General features: G+C 41.9%; 1 protein-coding gene across 1 annotated transcript; it reads left to right on the top strand.

Annotated features, from left to right (window-relative positions):
- The first annotated feature begins 6,343 nt into the window (after positions 1 to 6,343).
- On the top strand, positions 6,344 to 19,370 carry BTNL2 (butyrophilin like 2). The gene is given in 9 exon segments (XM_022581475.2): positions 6,344 to 7,181; positions 9,574 to 9,921; positions 11,610 to 11,891; positions 13,089 to 13,109; positions 16,250 to 16,597; positions 17,626 to 17,907; positions 18,613 to 18,711; positions 19,302 to 19,333; positions 19,335 to 19,370. Coding segments are annotated over 9 exon segments (1,527 nt in total). The 5' UTR covers positions 6,344 to 7,102.
- Positions 19,371 to 19,532: the final 162 nt, after the last annotated feature.

The following is a 19,532-nucleotide window of genomic DNA, read 5'->3' as shown; positions in this document are numbered from 1 at the left end:
TGGCCATATTGATGTATGACACCCTTTCCCTCCCTCCTCCCTCCTGCCTTCTCTGGAATCCTCATTCTCCCTGGTTTCCTCACTGATAGGAGCATTTGTCTTGTTTTCATGCCTCTCTCTTCCACATACCAACATGTCCCTACACAAAATGAATATCCATAATCCACGACATAATTCAGGACACAGTTCTTATTTCAAAACTGGGGTCCCCTTGAAAAAGTGTATGTACGGGCCTTTTGTGAAGAGATGCATAAAATTTTAAATAGAGCTTCTTTAAGTGGTCGGTTGGTGCTAATGTGACTGACCATAAAAAAAGCGCAAAGACAAGTCCTAAGGTCCTGGGAAAATTCCGACAGCATATACCATGAAGATGATACAGAATATGTGTCATGAGTAGAATATTTTCATACCACAAAATTGGGTGTGAAAAAATAAATTTCTGTGTTTTCCTATTACTGATCCTAATTTATTTATTTATTTATTTATTATTTTTTTGCGGTACGCGGGTCTCTCACTGCTGTGGCCTCTGTCGTTGCGGAGCACAGGCTCCGGACGCGCAGGCTCAGCGGCCATGGCTCACGGGCCCAGCCGCTCCGCGGCACGTGGGATCCTCCCGGACCGGGGCACGAACCCGTGTCCCTTGCATCGGCAAGCGGACTCTCAACCACTGCGCCACCAGGGAAGCCCACTGATCCTAATTTTTATGTCAAGCCCTATAATGTCTTAGAGCAAAGGGGTCAATCTAGTAATTTCCAGAAAATTCCGTGGCTTTCACAACAATTAATAATTTAAAAACAGCTCTCTGCCCAGGGTTATTTCTAAGTCCCCAGGTAGGAGGTGGTGCAGGACTGGTGCAGAAGGCTCTCCTCATATTTACAGCGTTGGCTCCCACTGTATGTCATGGTCACACTGCCCCTGCTCGTCCCTGCCCCTCCCATGTTGGTGATGATGACTGTTATATCCATACCATCGCTCTCCTCTTCCTGTATCATCCCATGCCAGCATTTTAGGCAGCAAATTTTCATTCTAATAGTTGAAGATTCCAGGGCCCAATTCTTCTTGCCTTGGGTAGCTTTCCCTTTGCTGCTGCTCTTTGGTTCTGTTGTAGGAGAGAGACGTCTGTGGCACCGCTGCCATTCTGGGAATCAGAGGTGAAGTGGAGCACGGTCCCTTCTACCCTCATTGAGAGAAAGAAACAGGGTAAAGGAACTTTCACCAAGTTTAATTATTTTTTTCTCCTCTTCAAACCCCTCATCCTCCACAATGGGGAGGGTCTTTATCTACACTGAAGATTGGAGGGAAAAAATTCTTCATTAAGAATAGCAGTTTCAAGTTAGATGGCCCAAATATGGGCTGATCATACCAGAGGAGAAGAAGAAACTTCAGGAAAAAGAATCAGCTTAAACACTACCACACCATAATGTTGCATATGCTTCTATTTTACATTGAAATGAACACCTAAATTAAATTTAAATTGTTCTGGAGAGGGACTTCCCTGGTGGCGTGGTGATTAAGAATCCACCTGCCAATGCAGGCGACACAGGTTCGAGCTCTTGTCCGGGAAGTTCCCACACGCTGTGGAGCAATTAAGCCCGTGCTCCACAACTACGGAGCCTGCACTCCAGAGCCTGCGAGCCACAACTACTGAGCCTGCACTCTACAGCCCGAGAGCCACAACTACTGAGCCCGTGTGCCACAACTACTGAAGCTCACGCACAGAGAGCCCATGCTCAGCAGCAAGAGAAGCCACCACAATGAGAAGCCCGCAAACCACAACGAAGAGTAGCCCCCACTCGCCGCAACTAGAGAAAGCCCTCGTACAAAAATGAAGACCCAATGCAGCCAAAAATAAATAAATAAATAAAAATTTAAAAAAGAAAAAATTGTTCTGGAGAACTCTTGAATTCCTGAGAATATACAGGCATACCTCAGAGATACTGCTGGTGTGATTCCAGACCGCCACAATAAAGCAAGTATCGCAATAAAGCAAGTCACACAAATTTCTTGGCTTCCCAGTGCTTATAAAAGTTATGTTTATACTGTGCTGTAGTCTATTAAGTGTACAGTAGCATTATGCCTAAAAAAGTACATACCTTAATTAAAAATACATTATTGCTAAAAAATGCTAGTCATCATTTGTGCCTTCAGTGAGCTGTAGAAGTAGCATCAAAGATCACTGATCACAGATCACCATTCAAAAATAATAATAATGAACAAGTTAGAAGTATTGCAAGAATTACCAAAATGTGACATGAGACATGAAGTGAACAGATGCTGTTGGGAAAATGATGCCAATAGACTTGCTTGACTTAGAGTTGCCACAAACCTTCAATTTGTTTTTAAAAAATGCAATATCTGGGAAGTATAATTAAAGGAAGTATGCCTGTATCTGCAGACCCCCAGGGGTACTTGCACTCTGATTCAAGAAAATGGACTTAAGAGGACTTTAAAGGAAAATCTAACTTAAACCAAAACAGACACACACACACAAAATGTACCTATAACTTCCATCATTATAATTTTTGTGCCTGAACATTGTGTTGAGAAGCTTATTAAATTTCTTTGGTTTAATGTCTGAGAATAATTAAACTCTTTATTACCCAGCAAAGATAAAGAACCAAAGTTAAAAGAGCAATAAACTAGCACGGAGGAGACCTTGGCCTGGTGCTCTGATCCAGGAGAAGGTAATTCCTTTCTCTGGGCCTCTGTTTTCTCATCAGTAAAAAGAGGGGGAAGGGGGCTTCCCTGGTGGCGCAGTGGTTGAGAGTCCGCCTGCCGATGCAGGGGACACGGGTTCGTGCCCCGGTCTGGGAAGATCCCACATGCCGCGGAGCGGCTCCGCAACGGGAGAAGCCACAACAGTGGGAGGTCCGCGTACCACAAAAAAAAAAAAAAAAGAGGGAAAGGATATTTGGTATTCAGCCGTGCTTCCAACTCTAAGCCCCATGCGCACTGTATTCTGGTAGAAACTTGGCAGTAGATGGACATCCTTGACGTGTGTGTAGGTAGAGGGGATGCTGTAGACAGACAGCCAGCCTGAGGTGCTGTGTGAGGACCTGATGAGATGGCACAGATGGCTGTCCGATGGGACCTGGCTTTCTGGGGAAGGGTGAGGAGTGTAAATGTCACGGTTTGGTCTGCAGCTCTAAAGAACTCATCACTAAACCCAGCCAAAGTTCACTTGCCATCTCAGTTTCACTTTCCAGAGGATTACAGCCAGGAGGTTAACATGCAATTCTGACTGGAATCTCATCTTCAGGGATTGGGCTCTTCCTTCAGTTTGGGTGAGATGGCTTAAATCCTCCTCCACCCAACGCCCTGGGGGACGGGGGCTGCCTCCACCCCATCTGCCTGTCCCTCAATTCTTGCTCCAGTCAGCACTTCAAGCTCTGACCTGTCTTTGGACATCTGCTCTGTTGATGCAGGGTACAGCTGAGATGCAGTGAGGAGAAGCCCCAGCAGCCCCAGGTTTCTCCCCCAAGCAAAGAGGGGGACACGTGAGTGGTTTGGAGACTCTCTGGTAGAGGACAGCTTGGGGAGGAAAGGGAAGTTGGCTAAGATGATGAAGCAGGGCATAGAGACACCTGTCAGGGGCCCTCTGCCCCTTGTCGTCATATCACCTACTTGTATTTTTTTAAATAATTAATTAATATTGGTTGCGTTGGGTCTTCGTTGCTGTGCACGGGCTTCCCTCTAGTAGCGGCAAGCAGGGGCTACTCTTCGTTGTGGTGCACGGGCTTCTCACTGCGGTGGCTTCTCTTGTTGTGGAGCATGGGCTCTAGGCGCGCGGGCTTCAGTAGTTGCAGCACATGGGCTTAGTAGTTGTGGTACGTGGGCTCTAGAGCACAGGCTTCAGTAGTTGTGGCACGTGGGCTCAGTAGTTGTGGCGCATGGGCTTAGTTGCTCTGCGGCATGTGGGATCTTCCCGGACCAGGGCTCTAACCCGTGTTCCCTGCGGATTCTTAACCACTCCACCACCAGGGAAGTCCCCCTACTTCTATTTTATACTCAACTCCATTTTACATTTTTCAAAGTGCTGCCATAGTGTATTCGAGCCTCACAATGTTGCTGTGAAGCAGGCTGGGTGAGGAAAGGGCTCTAGATTAAACCTCAGAAAACCAGGATCACATGACTCCGTTGTCATGTCGGATGTTGTGCTTGTGCCTCTGAGCCTTGCTTCCTTGTCTGTCACATGGCGATGATACAGCTGGAAAAATGTTAGGAATGATTGTCTCCTTCAGAGAGGAGAGAAAGGAGAGGTTCAAGGAAATGGAGTGAGATTCTCAAGGTCACGGAAGTAAATACCAAGTCACCTTGGCTCCAAGAAATCTCATGTTACTTTGCTTTCTCTCTATATAATGGGGATCTGTTGTTCAAGTGTATGTAGGTAAATAAGTTTCAAACTTCATGAACTGATTTAATTCATTATCACCAGTTAATTACTATGGTTACTTGGCATTTTGAGAATTTAACTTTTGAGGTTTTTTACTGAAAAAAAATCCTCTAACAACCCATGACATGTAGAAACTTGTAATTTTCTTTGGCATGAATTTTATTTATTTTTATTTTTATTTTTTTTGCGGTACGTGGGCCTCTCACTGTTGTGGCCTCTCCCGTTGCGGAGCACAGGCTCCGGACGCACAGGCTCAGCAGCCATGGCTCATGGGCCCAGCCGCTCCGCGGCATGTGGGATTTTCCCGGACCGGGGCACAAACCCGTGTCCCCTGCATCGGCAGGAAGACTCTCAACCACTGCGCCACCAGGGAAGCCCTGGCATGAATTTTAATAGAACATGCATAGACCTTGAAATCTGGAATGTTATTTACCCATTGCCTAAATACCACCACTTATCACCTCATTTTAACAGTTGCACTTTATCCAGAAAACTAAATGAAACATGGATTTTTGAGAATTTGATGGAACACATGCATATCAGGTCATATCACTTGACAATATCAAAGTTTACCATATTTAATATCAATGGCGGTTTCAGAAGATTCTTGGCTTACATTCAAGTCGTAACGTGGAGATGTCAAAAGCTTATGATTAAAATGTTTTGATTTAACACTTACAATGTGAGTCCAGTTATTTATTTACAGAAAAAAGTGCCAAAGATTTTCAGCACGCTGACAGCTGATGGCCTATGGCAATGCTTTTCCTTGGCATTATTGACATTTTGGGCTGTGTAATTCTTTGCTGTAGGGGCTTTCCTGTGCTTTGTAGGATGTTTAGCAACATCCCTGGCTAATACCCATTGGGCGTCCCCTCCCCTGAGGTGTGACAACCAAACATGTCTGCAGACATTGGCCAAATGTCCTTCAAGGGCAAAACCATCTCCATCCCCGTTGAGAACCCTGGTCTAAGGCATTTATTCACCCTGTTTATACTCTCTCACAAATCTCTTTCTGAGCATCACTGAAGGTTAAGATGCATTTTCACAATTCCTTCAAAAGCTTCAATGATTTGGACAGCTTTTTTTCTAGAGGGCATTTGTAGGTTTCCCCTTGGCTTTCACATAAACAGCCTAAAGGAACACAAACCTATAAACTGGTTTGTAGCAAGTGTGAGTCCTTCTTTCTCACAGGAAAGGGCAGTGAAGCTTAGCACGGTCTTTGTGGGTTTTCTTTGCTTTTACTTGGTGGAATAACATGTTTCTGCTTTTCACAGGAGGAGTCAAGGAGTCAAGAAGGCAATTTCCTTTCATCTGAGGGGACATGACTCATCTATTTCAAGTGGCAAACTAGTGCTGTTCCGTGCTGTCTTCTAATGCTCAGTCTAATTTTCCATAAATATTTGAGCACTCTTTCAGGTATTGTGGCTTTGTGACTGGGTTTGTATCACTTTTCCTAGAGATATTTTAGATGAAAGTATGCATCACTTTAGAAAGTAAATAGTCATAAAGGAGTAAAAATAATCTCCTGAACCACATGGTTCATCATCCCCATTTCAGATGACTGTTGTTCCCCCCACCGCCCCGCTCTATAAAATCGTATTGACATTAGTTTACGGGGTGATAGAAGCAGTAACTTATCATTGCTCCTGTGCAGTTTCTTCTATTTGGTGCGAAGCAAGTTTTTCTTTCCATAAAACACTTGACACAGCAGATAGAATAAGTCTTAGACGTCTTTCACTCTGAATTTTTCATTTTCCAAAACTAAAGTTAGCATTCTATTTTTTTTTCCTGGTAGTTTTAAAACTTTTTAAAATCTGTGTAGAAGCATTTTTTTTTTTTTTTTGTGGTACACGGGCCTCTCACTGTTGTGGCCTCTCCTGTTGCATAGCACAGGCTCCAGACGCACAGGCTCAGCGGCCATGGCTCACGGGCCCAGCCGCTCCGCGGCATGTGGGATCTTCCTGGATTGGGGCACAAACTCGTGTCCTGTGCATCGGCAGTCAGACTCTCAACCACTGCGCCACCAGGGAAGCCCTGTGTAGAAGTATTTTTATAATGCTGGTACAATGGGCATGTTGGGTTTGCCCATCTCTGCCAGTTGGGCTATTTTTAAAAATTCATTTCTATATGTCTTCTAGATGATACTGAAAGGTCATTCAAGTCATTTCTTTGCCAGTCTTCTTCTGTATCACCATTTCCACTATTCTTCCCTTTCCTTTCCAAGGCATCCCCTGTCCCTGGGTCCTCCCGAGGCCCTAGTAATGGCTTCCTGGCTATAGCATGAGAATGCAGAGCCTTTCTGCTCTTTCCTTTACATCTTGGAGACCGTAGAGATGAAGGACTTTGCAGGAGGGACTTGAAGGAGGTCTCTGAAATTCTGCATGCTCAGAATAAATGGATCTAAGGAGATTTTTAAAAATTATCTAAATATTATTGTCCCTTTGGCCCAGAAGTCATTTTCATTTAAATCAGAAATCTTCCCTCGGGGACCCCAAATAGGTTAAAGTACAACACAGTAAGTAAGAGTTTGGAAATGATCGATAAATGCAGAGAAAGGGAACAAAGCCCATTTCATCATTTGATTGTGGAAGGTGTTGATGTTGATTTTTCTTTATGTCTACGTAACCACTGGAAACCACAGAAGTGCTTGCTGTATTACAGCCTCATTTAGGTACAGTCATATTTTCTCTTGTGTTTGTTCCAGGGAAGATGGTGGATTTTCCAGGGTACAGTCTGTCTGGTGTAGTTGCCTCCTTTTTCTTTGTACTGCTCAGCATGAAGCAGTCAGGTAGGATGCTCTTCTTCCCTTTACTGCATATTCGAGTGTCTCAGAGGTCCAGTCTGGGTGCAGAGTTCTAAATTCAAAAGGGCTAGTACAATATTAAGAGTGGGGATCCAGGGGTCAAAGCACCTGTGTTATAAAAAGGGCTCCTCCACCTCCAACTGTGTTACCTTTGGAAAGTTACTTGAATACCTTCTGCCTTAGTTTTCTCATCTTTATGATAAGAATAACAACCTACCTACATCTCATAGCTCGGCACAGCCTTTAAGATTAAATCAGGCTGTACATAGAAAACACTTGAATCAGTACCGGGAACATGGTAAGTCATGCATTCTCCTGCTTCTATTTAGGACAACGCTTCCGGGGTGAGAAAAAAGTGGCTGCTTCCTACCATAAATTAAACAGCATAAAAGTACTTGGAAAGAAGGAACTAGAAGGAGACTTCTAAGAAATGGGGTTGGAAATCTCAGTAGCTGAATTTTGTTGGTCAAAATACTGTACCTTGAAAAGGGATTGTGAAAATTCAATGTCAGTGGGTAATATCAGAGCCCCAAGGAAAATGCAGGATTGCAAGGTGGGAAAAAACGTTGGATAGGACATCAGAAGGCACAGGCTCCAGACTGAGGCTGTCAGAAACTATATGATGTGGTGAGGCTTCCCTCCCTGCTATGGGATGCAACTTCCTAACCTGTAAAAGAAGTCACCCAAATGGTATGACTTCAGTTCTAGCTTTATACTCGGATTCCATCAACACAATGCAAGCAGATGTCTATCTACGTTCCATAGTGACCTTTTGAGCACCATCTACTTGATGTTGAGCATCAGCTAAACGAGATGAAGTTCCTTCTTAGGAGGGTTGGATCTGCACGAAGTGCAAATGGCCCTGGAGCATTTTAGGATGAGAAAAAACATAATATACATGACATATGAAATTATTAAGCATAGGAACATACAGAATTATTAAACAGCTCTTCAATTTGCAGATAAAGAAGACGTCAAACATGACTTAAAGTTTTATTGGAAGGCTTGAACTCTTTATACTAATCACTGCCTTTTATTTTTCTTTCTTTCTTTTTTTTTTTTACATAGAGCATAGCTGCTGTACAATGTTGTGTTAGTTTATGCTGTATAACGAAGTGAATCAGCTATATATATATATATATATATATCCCCTCCCTCTTGGACCTCCCTCCCCCCTCCCCTCCATCCCACCCATCTAGGTCATCACAGAGCATGGAGCTGAGCTCCCTGTGCTATACAGCAGGCTCCCACTAGCTATCTACTTTATACATGGTAGTGTATATATTTCAATCCTAATCTCCAGTTTGTCCCACCCTATCCTTCCCCCCTGTGTCCACATGTCCATTCTCTACATCTGCGTCTCTATTCCTTCCCTGCAAATAGGTTCATCTGTACCATTTTTCTAGATTCCACATATATGTATTAATATACGATATTTGTTTTTCTCTTTCTGACTTACTTCACTAATCACTACCCTTAATCCACCACAAAATGTCCTTGCAAAAACTGCATTTTACATAGCCCCAGTAGCTGGAGTCTTGCCCAGTCCAGACAAAAACAAAATGAAACAAAACAAAGCAAAACAAACCCAGTTCGTTACATAGGACAAGACAAAAACAATTCTGAAAAGCTGAAAAATCTATTGAATAAATCTATTATCTAAATTTTAGGAAAAGTGATTACAATGTCAGTCACCAAAGTGAAATTACTAACTAGAAAATAAATCACTGTAAAATATAAAATAAATCACTAACTAATAAAGTTCCCAATAAAAAAAAATCAATTTACACATTAACTTATTTGAGAATAAAAGCAACCCAGAGACGGTGGTTTTAAAATCTTAAAGATGAATAAATTGAGATTGCAAATCTTAAAATCTCATCGAGAATAATGGATTTGCCCCTGAATCACACAGCTGGTAAGTAATAGATTTAGCACGCACACTAAATTTTTTTTTTTTTGCGGCACTCAGGCCTCTCACTGTTGTGGCCTCTCCCGTTGCGGAGCACAGGCTCCGGACACACAGGCTCATGGGCCTAGCTCATGGCTCATGGGCCTAGCTGCTCCACGGCATGTGGGATCTTCCCAGACCGGGGCACGAACCCGTGTCCCCTGCATCGGCAGGCGGACTCTCAACCACTGTGCCACCAAGGAAGTCCATCACACTAAAATTTTTGAACTGCGTGTTATTTTCGGTACACAAGATTGTCTCTGTACAACCAAAGATGCAAATCATAATGCTGGGTTTCTCTAAAACATTGCAAATAAAACTTTCCCTCCTCCAGGTGCCTCCATTTTCATAGAGTAGACATCCCAAAACAATCATATTGATCCTCCGGTTGGCATTTCCCGGTTTCTCTTTGTCACTCTTTTGTAGATGACTTTAGAGTGATTGGTTCTGCCCATCCTACCCTGGTCATGGTCGGGGAAGATGCCCTACTAACCTGTCAGCTCCTCCCTAAGAGGACCACGATGCACATGGAGGTGAGGTGGTACCACTCAGAGCTCAGCACACCTGTGTTTTTGTATCGGGATGGAGCTGAGGTGACTGAGATGCAGATGGAGGAGTACAGAGGCCGGGTAGAGTGGATAGAGGACAACGTTACTGAGGGAAGTGTGGCTCTGAAGATACACAACATCCGGCCATCTGATCATGGGCAGTACTGGTGCCGTTTCCAAGAGGGAAACTATTGTGGAGAAACAAGCTTGCTGCTCAACGTAGCAGGTGAGTATCTCAGAAAAGACATAGGGGCTCAGAAGAAGTGTATTAATTTGTGTTAAGCTTGGTTCCAATTGAAGAATTCCCTTTGAATCATCAAGGCAATTGCTCCTGTCCAGTCCTCTATCCTGATTCATTTGGAGGCAGGTGGTTCTGAAATCTTTAAAGTGAACTCACAAACAATCCCCCCAAATTTAACTTACACAGTTTTGACTATTCTTGAGGATTATTTAACATTGATGACATGTAGTCACTAGCAGTTTTGCTGAGGCAAGAATTTGTGCCATATAGGCTAGTGCACAAGGGCAAGTCAATTGCTGGGTGAGCGACCCTAGCGGACTGCCCTGCATCCATGTTCTCTACTCAGCCTCAAGTACACAGTCACTGAGATGTGAACACATTGTTTCTTTGTGTAACGCCACCTCAAGTTAGAAAGTTAGTGATGAGACTAAGACGTTAAGAACATGGTGCTTTTATGGAGATTACTGTATACTAGTGTTCAGTGAATTGGGGGTTCACAGATGCTTTGGGGACATACCCATTGTGAGTGACAAGGGTCTGCATGATGTTTTTGTGTTAGCAAAGTAGGACAGGGTCAGAAGAAGGGAACGACTGAAGAAAGGATGTCTCTGTGGAGAAACAAATATCTGAAAAGTAAACTATCGTATGGTTCCCTGGCAGGAATAACTCCTCCATGTGCTAAAGAGAAAATCAGGCAAATCCACTTGCCTTATCAGGGAAATGGTTCTCTGGAGATGTTAACATCTCTGGCTGATGTGACCTCTTTCTGTTCCCTAACACATTTTGTCTCAACACCTATGTATGATTATTAATGTTATTATGTTCAAGTTGATTCAAGATGGATGAAAGAATCCACATACTTCTGAGATGTGGAGTGGGGAGGGCACGTACTAAGGCATTTCACTATCAGGGACATTTGAAAAGAAACCATGCATTTTCTAAGCCTCTAGGTGAAGAAAATGTGTCTCTGTCCCCAGCAAGTGATAGAGACAGAACTACCATCTATGGAAAATAGAATCCTCTTCGTTTGGGTTTGAGAGTTGTGTTGAATAGAGAAAGAATTTCAGGATTATATAAAACTGGGATGTCTTGACAACATTTTCCCATGGAATGGAATATTTAGATACAGAAACTCAACATGAAGCTTCCCATTTTACATGACCCAGATTATCTGTTTGCACCCCAAGTTCACAACCACCAACAAAAGAAATGAGAAGAATATTCTCCCTGGAAATGATGTCTCACTTTATATTAAGTATTCTATTTAATTGGAGTCAAGATATTATCCAACAAGTCAAAGTGCCTGACACAATAATATTAAGATGAAACAGGCAGAGTCTGTGGCGTGAGGGAGTTCGTGAGTAAATTTTAACACATCTTAGTTTGCCGTGCTAGAGACACAAGCAAAATGTTATTATGTCCCTTTCTCTTATTTTCATGTCTGGGTCTGAATAAAAATACTGCTCATGTGCTAAAATTTAAGGATCCAGAGTGGGGTATAAATAAAGTGTATGTGAACTCCAGTTTGAATGTGAAGAGGACTTTGGGCCATCTTTTGCTCCCCAGAACCTTGAACTTCTGCTCTCTCCCTATGCAATGTCATTGGACTCCCAGCCTCTGTGATTTGTGCCTCCATGGGCTTCGGGACTCAGGGCTGTGTCTTTCCACCACAGGTCTGGGGTCTGACCCTTACATCCACATGGATGGATCTGTGGAAAGTGGACTCCAGCTTGTGTGCACTGCAAAAGGCTGGTTCCCAGAACCTCAGATTTCTTGGCAAGACATCAGGGGAGAAAAGTTGCTGACTATGTCTAAGCATAGCATCCAAGATGAAGATGGCTTGTTCTATGTAGAAAGCACTCTTGTGGTCAGGAATGTCTCTACAGAGATTGTGTCCTGCTTTATCCACAGCCCCACACTCACTGAGGAGAGGGGCTCAGACATCTCCATCCCAGGTCAGTGCTCTGCCTCTAGGACCAAGATGCTCTGATTAGCAGGAAAGGTTGCAGGGACTGTTCCATAGCACTTAATATTTTTTAATCAAGAAGAATATCTAATATTTTGTAATATGCATTAAAAACTATAAAACATTTATGGCTGGAAATATATATACTATATAGCTATTGTTAATGGCATTCCAGTTTCTTTCAGATTCTGCCTTTTCTTCTTTCTTTATTAATTTTCTTTACTCACAAGTATGTTTTACATTGTAAAGGAAATACAACTATATTCTTTCAACTGAAGTGTTTTCTTGTGCTGTATTTGTGCCAGTTACTTCTAGGAGCTTATCATCTGAACACAATCAGAGATGGAGACAGCTGCTTACATAGCAGCATCTTTATTATAGCCTCATTTATAAATAGCAACAAAAACAACAGCCAAAAACCCAATACAGCAGTGGAGTGTTAAGTGTCTTATGTTACTTATAGCATTGATGAAAAATGGTATTTTCAAATAATTTTAATGGTTGAAAATATCCCCCTGATGGACTACTTAAATGATAAAGATTACATCTATCTATCTATCTATCTATCTATCTATCTATCATCTATCTATCTATAAATAGATATTTCCAATCATGGAAAGATTATTGGCTTTAAATAACTTAAAATTTCACTAAGACTTTTGGGACACCCTCTACATTTAGATATAAAGAAATAAGTACATAGTTATTCATATAAATGGATACAGGAAAAAAGTTAAAATAAATATTATATGTTAATGTTAAAAGGAACAATACATATATATACATAATTGCAAAACATATACATATATATTTATATATCTCTCAGTTTGTAATTATGGGTGATAATTGTCTATGTCCATATATTTTTATACTTTTCATGCATTTATAAAAAGAATATTATTATTTTTATGAAATAGTTAAATATCGATATGTTAAATATAAGCAGAAACAAGCAGAATCATGGGGTGGTAGAAATGAGAGCATTTTTGTTGTGCAGAGAAAGGGAAAAACAGCTGGACCACCAGGAGGTGGATGGGGAAAAATCATTATTTTTTTACATTTTATTTTTCTTATGAATCAAGTGTTTCCATAAGATGTAGAACTTTGGGGGTTTTGGGGGGGAAATATTTTCTCTCCTTTCCCTTAGATCAAATTCCTTGATATGTTATTTTCATTCTTTTTCCAGAAAAACTCCAGACAGAGCTGGGTAAGTAGAGGTGGTGGCTCTCACAAGTATACACGAGCCTCTGCCCTCTCCAGGGGAGGGTGGTGCTCCTTGGACAAAGCGTGCACAGAGAAGGTGACACCTCGTGATCCAGATGAGAAACTGAGACATGACCTTCCCAAGTCTCACATTTAGTAGTAGAGGGACCAGCAAAGTGCAGCTTCCTGAAGGCACCTTTGCACCTCGTAACCTGCCACTTTCAGTGTTCATGGGACCCCAATGAGCCTCAGATGGATGCCTAAAATGGGTGCAGACCTAAGCTCTGTCCTTCTGGGTGGGAGGAAAGGGAGTGTGTAGGGCAAGGCAAAGGACAGCTGGCCCAGCTCTGGAGGCCTTATGTGAGTTTCTAGTGCGAGGAAGCAGTGCCATCACGATAACTGGCGGTCCTCACCCACCACCTGCAACCTCTGGCCCTGCTACGGTTTCTGTACCTGCTCTTCACCCCAGTAAGCCTGACCTCATCACTGTCGGGAGGGAGCTGTGACTTTCTTAGATGCAGCCTGGGACCCTGTGCTTGGGGTTATCATTTTCCTTTTTATTTCTTTCCTTAATAGTTGGACTGCAGGTATGATTTTACTGTACCTAAGATAAGTGGTTTAAACAGTAACCAACTGATTTTTGAACCTCTTTCAGTTTCTCCTTTGTTGCCTTATCATCTTCCTCCTGTTCCTCATTTCTGTGACCTCTCCTCCCAGCCCATGACAACCAACCTGCCCCCTACCTGCTCGTTTTCTCCTTCCATCAGTACTCTGCTTTCCCTCAAGTCACCTGTTACAGGAATATATGCTTATGTGGGTGCGTGCCTGTGCACATGTTAGGTGAGTTTAAGCACACTTTTCGGCCCAGGTAGGAGTTTTTGAGGAAAATTAGGGTGGCGAACACACCCCAATCCCTGTCAGAGTCTAGTGTGACACTTTGGACCCCTTTGGACCATAAAGATAAAGGAAAGGGCCTTGGGATGGTCAAAGGTAACTCCACAGTTTGAAGAGAGTGCACATCTGCGAGTCTTACCTTCCAAGTCGGATACCCTCCCACCCAGGTGACATCTGCTTGTGATAGGACAGAAACCTTGGCTGGCAGAGCTTGTTAGTTACAGATCAGAAAGCCAAGCCAGTGTTTGGGCAGGTTGACCCATGTCTCTGTCCCTTAAGAAAAATTTAAGTGAAGACTCATTTCTCTAAGTTATCTGAACCAAATTGACATGCCCATTGGACACCTAGCACACAAAATACAATCTGATGTCCTGTTGTTTCCAAGTTGTGCACACCTTCTGGGCCCACATAGAAACAATATGAAAAGACAAAGCTTCCGTGGGTTCCCTGTCAGGAGGAGGGCTGTGCCCTCAGGAGCTTTGAGGGTGAGCTCCTAATAGAGAGTAGAGTAGGAGATTCACAGCTACCTCCATGTTTTTAGAGCTTGTGAATTAGAGCTCAGAGGCTGCTGGTGAACCGAGATTTCCTTAGAAGTCCTGAGACTGAAATCCTAGTTCCCTTCTCTGGCAAATAATGTTGCTGGTAATACAGATAATGACTAAGTTTTTGAAATGGTAATAACATGCCTGGGACGATGCTAAGTGCTTTTCAGGAATTATTTTCTTTTCTTACAATAATTTAAAGGTGAATAGATTTATCATCATTTTACAGTTGGGAAACAGTCAATTTTAGCTCTTAATTACCAATCTCTGGAAGAGTAATTCAGTTTGAGAGTTGATTTGCACCACAGGTCATGGACAGGAGTAAAAAAAAAACCTCATATGGATAACAGAGATGAGGAAACAGTCTGCTTTATTACTATAAGATACATGGATGGAGAAATAGCAGCAAACTAACTACTAGTTTTTTTTTTTCTTCTGATTCCTACTTTTGTCTTTATATTTAAACAGATACATATGAAGTAGAGATAATATGTTTTAGGTAAAATTGAAGAACAAAGCAAACAACATGCTGGATATAACTGGGAGTCAAATTTTAGCAAGAATAGAATGAAATAATCTGAAAATTAAAATTATGTTGGCAACGAGTTTCCTCTCTAGAGAAGTACCTAGAATATTTTGGCTAAATACATAATGAAGACATTTTGCCTTTGATCATTGACTCCCCGTCCAGACAGTTTACAAATTTATGCTTGTATTTCTTTATAAATGATCATTACACTTCAGCATTAGAATGGTAAAAACGTTCTACCATTTGATGGAAAAGGATGACTCTAAATATAGTATAGAGCATAATCAACATGGCCAGGACCTGATGAGAACTGCAAGTTGGGTCCAGGAAAAGCCAGGAAAGCCCTCAGAGAAAATCTCCATTCTTCATAATGGGGGAATTAGACTCATTTTTATGTATTCATTCTTGCTTTGTGCTTCGTATTTTGCCAATCTCCCCAATTCTTGATCTTATAACATTTCTCAAGATCACCTGAGAACATTGACTGCTGTGTGTTTAGTGCCCCACATATGTGGGAGCTTGGGAAACTGAAATACGGTGGCGGATCTGACTTATAAGGTATTATAAAACAAACTAGGGAAGGTTTCTTCACATTTCATTACTAAAAAGCCACCTGACTCAGTTTTGTTCCCTTCCCATTATCAAGGTCTAGAGTGGGATTGGCTCCAATGACCTCAAGTCTTATAATCTTAGGTCTCCACTCATACTGCATGGTCATCAAACTCTTTATATGGTTATTTTGTTTAACTCCAGTAAAAACTTATGATTTTGATAGTGATATATTTGTCTTATGGTATAAGAAGCTGAGACATACACAGATTAAGAAGTAGTTTAAGGTTGTGCAAATTTAAAATGATAAAATTTTAATTTGATTTTAATTGCAAAATTATTTTCTTATTGGGCTGTAAACTGAATAAGATTATAGGTAGGGGCTGCAAGTGTGGGTTCTGTTAGTGATAATTTTCAGACAGACACACATAATGGGATGGTTCTGCCTTGAATAGGGACAACCTCTATCCTGATTCCACCAAACCTCTACCTCTCCAAGGGATGACCTTGAACCTCAGGGCTCCCCTGGCATGTCCCTGGGTTCTAAACCCTACTCAAGATGTTCTTACTGATGACACTATTTGCTCCAGTTTGGATCTTCCATTGCTTTTTGTCTGCTGTATTTAACAGCTTCCTTAAAAGTGATTGGACCTTCCCAGCCCATCCTTGTCAGAGTGGGAGAAGACATACAATTAACCTGTTCCCTGTCCCCAAAGACTGATGCACAGAGCATGGAGGTGAGGTGGGTGCGATCACACCGTTATCCTGCTGTTTATGTCTATATGGATGGGGACCATGTGGCTGGAGAGCAAATGGCCGAGTATCGAGGGAGGACTGCATTGGTGAGTGATGCTATCAGTGAGGGGAGGCTGACCCTGCAGATAAACAATGCCAGGACTTCAGATGATGGGAAGTACCAGTGCCTCTTTGAAAAAGATGGTGTCTACCAGGAGGCTGATTTGGATCTGAAGATCATAGGTAAGGATTCTAGATAGATGTTTTGAAATCAACATTTGTTCCCACTGCTTTAACTTGCTAGTTCATGGAAAATTTCTCTGGCACCTGAAATTTTCTTAATGTCCATTCACTCATCAAATTTTTAGTAAACTCTCCCATATGCAGGAGCTGTAATAAATACATAAAGTCCACAAACCCTAAAGGACCAGATTTGATCCTTTGTGTGTAAATTTGTATCCTTCCCAGGATCTCCATAAAGTGGCCATACACCTAGTAAAATGTGAGATTCTTACTCCATAAGTACACAGGACTCATTATTTCAGTGTGTTTTTAAAATTCTGGGAAATATGTAGTTATTAGGAAGCATGATGATTTGAAGGCTAAACTAGATCCACCATATAATCAAAAATCATAAACATTGACAGTATTGGCAGGACGGAGGAGGAAAGACAAAATCAATCCCTGCATCATGATTTCCCACTGCCTATGTTTGTGGGTGAGAATTGATTTTCCAAGGTTAGCAAATGTCATTGAGGACATTGCCTAAATTGAGGAAAATCTACTTGTTTCTCCCATTGATGGTGTATTCAAATTAATAAATATGTTTAGAAAACATCCATGAGAGCACATGTTAAAACTTTTAATGAACTTCATCATTTTCTGCCATTGGACGCATGTATTTATAAGATTTTGTTCTTTGAGGATATTCTGTCTTTTTTATCTTTCTGGCTATGTGACTCATGACCTACCTGGTCAAAGTTACTTTGTTTCAGGTATAGAAGAAAAAAAATTGGATTTGAAATGTATTGTATCCTTTAATCTGTCCCAGAATGATTTTAGGAATACAAAGCATAAAAATAAAAATTTGCAAACAAAAGGAGACAAGTAAAGGCTCCAGCTAGTCTCGTTCCTGAGTGGAGTATAATTCCCCCCTAAGCTTTGCTTTCTTCTCCAAGTCTCTGAACCCTTCTCTTCCCCCTCTGTGCAATCACTGACTGTGTAACCACTTGCAGAGACTCTAAATTGCCTTCCTTCATCTCTATTCCCAGGTTTGGGTTCTTCCCCTCAGATCTCCATGGAGACACTGAAGGATGGAGAAACAAAGCTGAAGTGCACTTCAGAAGGGTGGTTCCCACAGCCCCATGTGCAATGGAGGGACATGGAAGGAAAGACAATACCATCAGTTTCCCAGGACCTGACTCAAGGCAGCCAGGGCCTGTTCCATGTGGAGGCATTTCTACTGGTCAAAAACAGCTCTGTTGTGAATGTGACCTGCTCCATCAGCAACCCCCTTCTTGGTGAGGAGAAAATGACAACTTTTTCTCCTTCAGGTTAGTGATTCCATGTGCTCCTCTCAGCTTTGGGAAATTAATATGAAGACCAACACAAACTTACTCATTTTATTGCTTTTCTATTTTCTGTTTTTTATGTTTTCTTTCTGATGAAGTCTCTTGCTATCTCTTGCAAAGCTGGTCTTCAGGACACCTAGAGATTCTACTCTTTAGAGTTTCTTCCTGAAATTCCCAACTAAAGCCCTAAGGTTATATGGTTACATTATTATCTACTGAATTCCAAGAATTGACTCTATCATCACTATATCTATAATCTCTTTTCTTCTAATGTGAAAACAATGACATCATTTTTTCCCCCTCATGATGGGTTTTCTTCTGGATTAGAAATTAATTTTCCTTAACACCGTCTTCATGGCTGTGGACTCAGTAAATTTATCCTTTTGCTGCCCTCATTATTCCAGTGATTGTGGTGGTATAATTGGAAAAGAGAAGGGTGAGAACTCTGTGTGTGTGTGTGTGTGTGTGTGTGTGTGTGTGTATTTCTGAGAGGAGCAAACAAGAAAGCTAGCATAAACCCCTAGCCTCTCCTCAGCCTCTGCAGAGCGGGGAGAAGCAGACCCACTTTCTTCTTGACAGGACTAATTCTCACCTTCCTCTCCAGTCTAGGAGCTCTCAGATGAAAAGAACGATCTTGAAAATTTCCCAGTTTCATGATTTAATGTGATTCTGGGGTTTCCATTTTAGAGCCTGGGATGACTTTTTCATGGAAGATACTGCTTATTTTGGGATTGCTTCCTCTTGTTGGGGCTGTAGGCTTGATCTGGAGGAAGAGCTGTAGAAAAGGTAAGTTAGGAAAACAGAAACAGCGTGGAGCACACTTTGTGATGGGAGCCTTACTGTACACTTTCCCTAACCTCTCTTTACAGCAGGCACTGAAGCACAGAGACATTCAGGGGATAGTCAATAATTCATGAAACATGAGGTTGATGGCTTACATTCATGTAGTTGAGGATCGGTGCTGAAAGAGCTCAGTTTACAGTGATAATAGAAGCAAAAGAATTAAAAGACAATAATTTAATCTCCCAGTGCACATTCCCAAGTGATTTAGTTAAGGGAAAGGAAGAAAAAAAGTGGCAAAGCCATCCTCACTTTGAAGTTGAGAGCTGAGACTTAACTGGGATTCTGTTGGCATGAACATTTCACTAAGATCATTACAAATATGGTGACTTGCTTATTGGCTATTCCTGCTCTGCCAGTGAAGGACTTCTCATGTATTGATAGGCTGTTTTGTGTGCCCTAGAAAGTTCTTCCACTTTAAATTTCTTAAGTCATTGTAACTTTTGTTTTCCTGTTTGGATGTTAATATCATGAAATTGATATTTTTAAATATTCCTGTATTGATTATTATCAGAATGGATTTTCTTTCTCTGCAGTGAATGAGACATTGGATCCAAATACAGCTCACTCAGAACTGATCCTTTCTGAGGGAAATGAGCGTGTAGCCCACAGACGGTCACGCAGCCAGACTTCCTACAGTGATCTGACGGCCTCCTCACTGCGATGGGCCAGGAGGGGCTCATCTCAGGAAGGTGGTTACAAGAAGTGGAGGTTAGGGACAGGACAGTATGGGTCCTGAGTGTTGCCAAGGATGGTGTCGTGAAGGA

Source organism: Delphinapterus leucas, chromosome 10, assembly GCF_059928025.1.
Source record: "Delphinapterus leucas isolate spDelLeu-1000000601 "Yukka" chromosome 10, BTC_Dleu_Yukka2, whole genome shotgun sequence".
Lineage (NCBI taxonomy): Eukaryota > Metazoa > Chordata > Mammalia > Artiodactyla > Monodontidae > Delphinapterus > Delphinapterus leucas.
Note: the sequence above shows the minus strand (reverse complement) of the source record. Positions and strands in the feature narration are given on the sequence as shown.